General features: G+C 43.5%; 1 protein-coding gene across 1 annotated transcript; it reads right to left on the minus strand.

Annotated features, from left to right (window-relative positions):
• Positions 1-2,090: 2,090 nt before the first annotated feature.
• rpl35 (ribosomal protein L35) lies at positions 2,091-4,121 on the minus strand. The gene is made up of 4 exons (XM_068566254.1): positions 3,974-4,121; positions 3,332-3,468; positions 2,798-2,879; positions 2,091-2,281 (listed from the first exon to the last, which is right to left on the minus strand). Exons 1-4 carry the CDS (start codon positions 3,974-3,976, stop codon positions 2,132-2,134), a joined length of 372 nt encoding a protein of 123 aa, XP_068422355.1. The 5' UTR covers positions 3,977-4,121; the 3' UTR covers positions 2,091-2,131.
• Positions 4,122-7,800: the final 3,679 nt, after the last annotated feature.

Here is a 7,800-nt window from a genome sequence, read left to right on the forward strand (position 1 = left end):
ACAAGGGCAGGAGGAGACGAGGCCAGGAGGAGTCGAGAAGACAGCAGGAGACGAGGACAGCAGGGTCATCAGGTCAGATCCCAGTGACCTAGGACACGAGGTGTGGTGTTCGAGCTCACCCATGTAGGAGACCGACAGCGTCTTCACGCTCTCGTTGTAGAGGAACTGGTTGTTGTCGTGTCTCCCGTAGCTCAGATAGCGGCTGTGTCCTCTGTGACTGCCCGCCCTCTCATCCCTGAACACACACGTTTAACAAATACTCCACAAACTGTTTCAAAACCTTTCAGACTGTCCAACGTGCACCGGATCCCTCCTGTTGCTCATCTCTGAATGAACGCACAGCGCCTCCTGGAGGCCACCGAGCAGATCACACGTATCAACCTCATCATAGCTCGTAAGTCTTGTTAGACCTTCTCCTCACATCCAGAAACGTGTTGCCGTGGTTCTACTCCACTACAATGTAAAAGACAATCATGAACTTTTTACTCCACAGATATCAGTAGTTAAAAAAAACATTGTTAAAGATTAAGTCAGTGATCAATCTTTCTACTTGTCTGTTCTTTACTTAAGTTTTGAATGCAGGACTTGAAATGGAGTATTTTACTTGTGGTAGTGGTACTCCTAGCGAGTACATGATCAGAGTACTTCCACTACAGGAATTGTTTCTTTGCTTAAACATGAGCTTCACTTTGCAGCAGAGACAGTTTCCTGGCTTTAGGACTAGAAGAGCTGGTTTAAGCTCAGCTGTCTTTTTACTAAGTCAGAATGAAGAGTGTGTTTGTACGTGAAGCAGCTGAGTTGAGAATCAGAATATTCACAAAGACAAAAACATTTCTTTTGATTCAAGTCAACACCAAAAATCTAAATATCTCAAATAAAAGCAAGATAAAAAAAGACAAACTTGGTTCTGTTTTCTTTGTTGTTAATCTAATGGAAAAAAAACAAAGTCAGCAATGAACTGATGGTAATGACAAGTATTAGGAGTGCGTATCCACAATGTTTCCTCTTTATTTAATGAGAACTAAATATCAAGATGTAGTTCAAATCATGAGGGCAGTGGATGAGGAAGAGGAAAGTCCTTCATTAGATGCATCCCACGCCTCGGCTCAGTGAAAAGGTCTACTTTACCTCACAAGGAGACATGCGGCCACGTTGGTACAGTTCGCTGCCGTCGGGTCCTCCGGCAGAGAGAAGGGCTGGCAGGGGCTGAAGGACAGCAGGGCCTCTGCGGCGCCCCGTCCGCTCACGGGCCTCGAGCGGCCCAGGAAGCCCTGGGCGTCGCCCACGGCCTTCAGGTTTATCACCCCGCTCCCATCCTTCATGATACATTTGCAGTTGTTGACTTTGAAGCAGCCCGACTTAGCGGAGCTCGGATGAGGGGCGAGAGACGAGGACAAGGTGTTGATCCAGACTAAGAGCGAGACGAGGGCAGTCTGAAGGCTCATGGCGTCTGGGACCGGGACCACCGGTTCCTCCCTCACCAAAGAGCTTCTGACAGCTTGGTGACGGTAGGAAAGTAATTAGAATAAAGGTGATTGCCATTCCAAGCATTCCTCAGATCAGTGTCTCTCCAATCGCAGCAAAACACAGGCGGCCGGTCACCAGAGACCAGCACGCACTCAAGTTGTGCTTTGAGATGCACAAACATGTAAGAAACTTCTTAAAACCTCGACAAATGAAACTGAACCATCTTTGGGTGAAGTCTAGTCTCAAAAAAGCTGGACACTACTGCAGTCCCTAAAGGACTTAAGGCGAACGGGCTCATCTTGAAAAACCTTCATGCATTATAGAAAAATGGGAGAAAGTTTCCTTTATTAATCCCCTTGGAAAAATTATTCTCTGCATTAAACCCATCTTTAGTTAAGGAGCAGAGGGCTGCTGCGAGGAGCAGCTGGGGGTCCCGAGTCTTGGTCGAGCACAAACTGAAGAGACCGGGGTTCGAACCGCTACCCTGTGGTTTCAGAACGACCTCTCCCCGTGAGCTACAGGTGCCCAAAATCAATTATTTTATGTGTAGATACAAAGGACTGATTCAAGTGGGACCAAAGTACACAATTACATTTGAGAGGAAAAAACAACTACCCACAGCATTTGTCTTTCACAGATTTTATTTCGTCAAAAGAAAAAGCCTCTAAGCTTTGACTGCAAATTTGCGGATTGAGTAGAGGAGGTCTTTCCTCTGCTGTTTCTTGGTCCGCAGACCCTCCTCATGCTTGTTGAGCCGGCGACGCAGAGCTCTGGTCTTCTGGGGTCTCAGATCCAGGGGCTTGTACTTCTTACCCTGAAACAAAATAAATTACTTTCAGTTAAGCTGGAGAATAGAAATTTATATTTATATTTATACAAACTCAAGGTTGTAAATATAGGACAGTGCTCATCTGTTATGTCATTCAGCAAATCAACAGCCAAACTTCATGACAGAACAGACCTTTAGAGACTTCACTACCATCTTGTTTTTACATCTTGTTCTAGCATCTTTACTCGTGTAACAATGCATTCAAACTTTTGTAAAGCGTGCATATGACTAAAGGATGCCTCCATGATAGCATCAGAAATCATTAATGAGCTTCTTTCTGAAAGCAGCATCCTGTAAACAGCCACAGCAAAGTGCTGTCTTCATCAGGATGGATCATGGTGAGGAACACTCAGGTCATCTCTAGTCTCAGTCTTTTGGTAAGCAGTTGAGAATGCATCAGCAAATCATCAGCTCAACGAGTATCATCTTCGACTAGAGAACCTGACATCGTCCATGTGCTCTGAGGCGTTACTACAAGCCATGCAGCTGCAGGTTGCTCACCTTGTAGAACTTCCTCAGGTTCTCCTTCTGGGTCTGGTTGATTACAGTCAGGACTCTTGCGATGGATTTACGGACAACTCGGCTGCAAAGAACAAAACAACAAAGTTAGACTGTTATGCACAGCACATAGTTCACTGTGAAGTTAGACTCGTAGGGCTACACATGAATCACATGTTAAATGAGAATGAAAGAGTTGTTTGTCTGCGAACATGCAACTCCACTTCCTCAGAGGACTGCTTCATTCTGTGGTGGCAGGTTAGTGGGCCTCTGACAATCCATAAACTACATTGCTTTATTGAACCAGTTGTGTGACAGGAGTAACTTGTTACAGTTTAGAACACATGTATTTAACATTAACATGTCAGCATGTCTTACTTTTAACCCTTTAATATCCTAGTGGTCATAAACAGCTTATCAATGATGCTCCTAGCATTCTGACTAACACTACCACACGTATGTAACACAACCATAGCCACGGACAGGACGTCCCCCGGTCCACTAGCAGGACTAGTGCGCCTTCCATCATTTCCTTACATTTTGGAGAGCTTGGAAGCGGCCCCGCCGGTCACTTTGGCCACCCGGAGCTGGGACAGCTCGTTTTTCAGGTCGTCCAGCTGCTTGAGCAGCTCCTCCTTCTTCTTGCCTCGCAGATCTCGAGCCTTGATCTTGGCCTGGACACGAGAAAGGAATAAAGTATAAGTGACAACCAACGCGTTCTCACCACGTCCCGACACGAGTCGGCCAAGCTAACGCAGCTCGATGTGGTTAGCAGACACACGTCCATCTATTTACAATGTTACGCGTTTGGTTTGCCTCAACATTGTGATACTAGTGTATGCCAGATGCTTGTTCGTAAATATTGTACACCAGTACCAGGTTTTGTAAAGACACATTGGCTTTACGTTATCCGTAAATAGTGTACATACAGTCCATCAACCGGGCCATCCATAACCAGACGTGCTAGCTTAGGGCTAGCAACTCAGCTTAGCCCCGTTGATCGCAACCAGCGCTACGTAAAATAACATTTTATTACCTTTCGGCAGCAGTCTACTTAACTACACATGCATCAACAGATACCCAAGAAGCTTATGTCAACGTATAACAAACATTTAACCGGCTTTAGTTCCGCCAAACGGAATAAAATCAAAGTTATCGGACGAGTCTCGAGCTCCTCACCATGTTCCCTCTCGCTGCCCTGTTGGAAAGGCCGGACGCACCGCGTGCTCACAAAAAGTAGCTTCCGGAGACTTTCTTCTTCGTTGCTTTGCGTTTCACTTTGAGGCAACGCAAACAGCGCCGCTTATTGGTGGAGCGTGGAAAGGCAGAACACTGTATCAATTCACAACAGCAATATTAATTCAGGAATTAAGTGTTAGATGTCACAGAAAACTGAAAATACAGTTTTCTGTGACATCAAACTGTCATTTTTATAATTACCTAACAAAAAAAAGATTGCTTTGAGGTCAGATGTAAAGTCCACGCCGTCTGTTAGTTTACGTTATTCAAGCAATAACAGAAAATGACGAAAGAAAAGATAAATACGAACCTGTGTATCTTTGTATTTGTTGACTATGTGGTCTAGCGGGGTCACAGTCGGATGGTGCATGGGAGACCGGGGTTCGAAACTCGGTCTGCACACACTCGCTGGCATTAAGCACGATACAAAGTACCTCTGGTACCCCTCGTTAGGCCAATACTCGCGTGGTGGAACGACTCTCGCAGTTTAGTACACCTGTGTGCGGCTAAAAGCAGCCCGAGTGAGGTGCACCCATGCGGCAAGTCGGCTGTGAACTGTGCGCTTGCCACTAGTCAGCCACGTTTTTTGTGCAATCCTAAAATTGTCACCTCAGGGTGTTTAGTGTTAAGAAAGAAAAAAATCAACAGCATTAAATACGTCTGCATAAATAACGTAGATACGTAAATTTACTCAGGTAAGTACATTTACATGTAGAAATGGTAAACACACAACAGATACTCTGTACTGCATCTCCTCATACAGTACTCTACCGCCACCTACTGGTAAAAATGTAAATCTTTACTCTGGTCTCTTCATACAGGCTCTGCTCTGTGTTCACTGAAAAGACAGCACAATACAATAGAAAAATAAATAGGATCCTAACAGCAACAATTGTTATGAAGCAACAAATCTGTGGTCGGTTTGTCAAGAATCAGCCGATTTAACCTTTTTAGTACGGAGCTTGTTGCCGGCGACAGAATGTAAAACGCAAACTGGTGGCAAAGCTATATTGACCTTAACTCCTCGAATATTTACGTCATCGACGTGAGTCAAACAGCTTCTGGACGTTAAGAAGGTCCATGACGGTAATGGTAAATAAACCAGCGGTATTCTGGGAGGAAACGGTGCACCTTTCTGGATGTGTGAGCAGTACAATGATGAGTCCTGTCTTCAGCTGGACAGGAACTGGTTGAGAAAATCTCTAAAATGTCTGGACATGGACACATATAAAAGCCTATAACATGGACAGTGTATGAGAAGATGTAAAATAGGTTAGATGTCATTCCTGTAATCTCAAAATCTTTGCTCATGTTCATTTTAAATTGTTTAGAACAGGGGTGTCAAACATACGGCCCGTGGGCCGTATTTAGACTAAAAATAGCAGAGCTGAGATTCAAACCTCTGATCCTCTGCTTATATGACGGACATGCGAACCATTGATCCACAGTCACAATTGATGTGAGCACTGATATTATTGTGTTGGAAGTCGTTAAACATGGATCACGTCATGAAAGTGATGTCATAAACGTGTCAGAGCGAGGGGATCTGCAGAGGAGAGCCGGGCAGATAACAAGCAGGCCGATGTCTGAATTTTTTGTCTTTATGTTTTTAGTTAATTATTGAAAGACCTTAAAATAGAGTTTATCATCTAAAAACCTTCACCAATGATTTAAACATAGAGAAACATTGTCATTGACTACACGTTAAGCTGTGATTTTTCTGGTCCGGCCCACTTGAGATCAAAATGGGCAGCATGTGGCCCCTTCACTAAAATTTGTTTGACACCCCTGGTTTAGAAGGGAAATATGATGGAAAGCCAACTATGTTTATACTTATCAAACATGCATATCTACCTCGTTGATTCATTTATTAAATAAAAATCCTGCATTGAATGGTACAGAAGAGGTCAAAGGGCCAATTTGAGAAGATATGTTGGTCAAAGGCTGTGGTCCAAATGCCATTCAGATACAAGTTTGACAAAATCTCACAAGAGCACAAACCAAATGAATTGGCTCCATGTACTTCTTTGCTACCATGTTACAGTCTCATGACCCCGCAGAGTGACCTCTGGGGCTGTAAGGATGCAGTCCGTCAGGCTGGACTTGGGTTGGGAACCAATACAACAGATTATCAGCTCTGTTTTCAGCATGTTGGACAAACCAGCATGGCACTGTCTCATACAAATGAAGTTCCCATCCAATAACACTGAACGGAAGAATCAGAAGAATTGAGATACAGCAATACAAGTCAAATACAGCAATGTAATCGTAAAGCCACCACTAATTCTGAAGGTTTCTAAGCTTTTAGGGGAGTACTGTATTTAACTTGTGCTTGACATACAGAATTAGAAAATACAAAAGATTGCTTTTCTTTGCTAATCTAGAAGTGTGCAGATGTCATTGGATTAGATAGAAGTACATGTGAGGTGCTGCTCTGAGGTCATGATCTGTTGCTCTGAGCTAAACAAGGTCATATGACATGTAAATGTTTTAATAACCAACATGTAACCTGGGGAACCCAATGGCCCTGTTGCTCAGTTTTACAGAAACTACCTCAAATAATATATTGTTATTTATATAATCAGAATCATCTCCAGGTCTGCAAGTGAATCACAGACTTCCTGTCTGACAGGAAGCAGCATGTGAGGCTGGGGAAACACATCGCAGGCTTTCGGCCCATCAGCACCAGTTCCCCCGCGCCCCAAGGCTGCGTTCTTTCCCCCCATGCTTCTCGCTGTACACCAACAGCTGCACCACCACCCAATTGCTCAGTGGCCTCAGGTTTAGTAATAGACTACAGCACCGTAATGTTTCCTTCAAGCAGGGCTTTTCGGCATATAGAAAACATTACCAGGAGAACCGACTGTCTTGTGTTTTAGCTCAATAGTTAATGATACTGGTTAAATGTTTGCAGTGAGACAGTATACACTTATTGGCTTTTACATGAACGAGACATCTAGACCAGGACATGTGACTGGCAGAGCCCAGACCACGACATGCTCGGTGAATATTCTAAAAAAATTGAATTTTTTTTTTTTACAACAGTAATGGTTTGGACCAAAGAGGCTTCTCTCAAGTTAAACCAGCTGACCTGGAGAAACCTTCAACCATTATCAATTAGTAGATATAAAAGGACTGGTTCAAGTGGATCAAAGTACACATTTACAATTGTGAGGAAAACAAAATTACCCACACCATTTGTCTTCCACAGATTTTATTTGGTCAATAGAAAAAGCAGACAGAGCTCTAGTCTTCTTGAGTCCTAGATTCAGGGGCTTGAACTTCTTACCTTAAAACAAAAGAAATTACATTCAGTTAAGTTGGAAAATATAAATATATTCAGTTATACAACCTTTGCTTTTCCACACAGAGCGTCACAGGTCACATTTGAAGTTGACTACATTTACAGAGGAAAAGGTTATCTTGGACGAGCTGCATCACATTGAAGGCTTTAGTCATGTGCTCATCCTTCATGTCATTTAGCAAATAAATGGCCAATCTGCACGACAGGACAGACATTTAGGGAATGCACTACTATCATGCTTTCACATCTCGTTATCTTTATCTACTGATGTATCAAGGGGATTTTAACTTTTGAAAAAAAAAATGCATGAAATGAGTAAAGGATGCCTCCATGACGGCCGTGCTGGCATCAGAAATCATTAATGGGCTTCTTTCTGAAAGCAGCATCCTGTAAACAGCCACAGCAAAGTGCCGTCTTCATCAGGATGGATCATGGTGAGGAACACTCAGGTCATCTCTAGTCT

This window comes from Clinocottus analis, unplaced genomic scaffold (genome assembly GCF_023055335.1).
Source record: "Clinocottus analis isolate CAN_PGR_092001 unplaced genomic scaffold, fCliAna1.0.p SCAF_7, whole genome shotgun sequence".
Classification (NCBI taxonomy): domain Eukaryota; kingdom Metazoa; phylum Chordata; class Actinopteri; order Perciformes; family Cottidae; genus Clinocottus; species Clinocottus analis.

Excerpts from the sequence above, each read along its gene's own strand:
- rpl35 (XM_068566254.1), bottom strand. Across the intron at positions 2,880-3,331 it reads GCTTCCAAGCTCTCCAAAAT|CCGAGTTGTCCGTAAATCCA; the intron begins GTAAGGAAATGA and ends TGTTCTTTGCAG. Across the intron at positions 2,282-2,797 it reads ACCTGAGGAAGTTCTACAAG|GGTAAGAAGTACAAGCCCCT; the intron begins GTGAGCAACCTG and ends ATTTTGTTTCAG.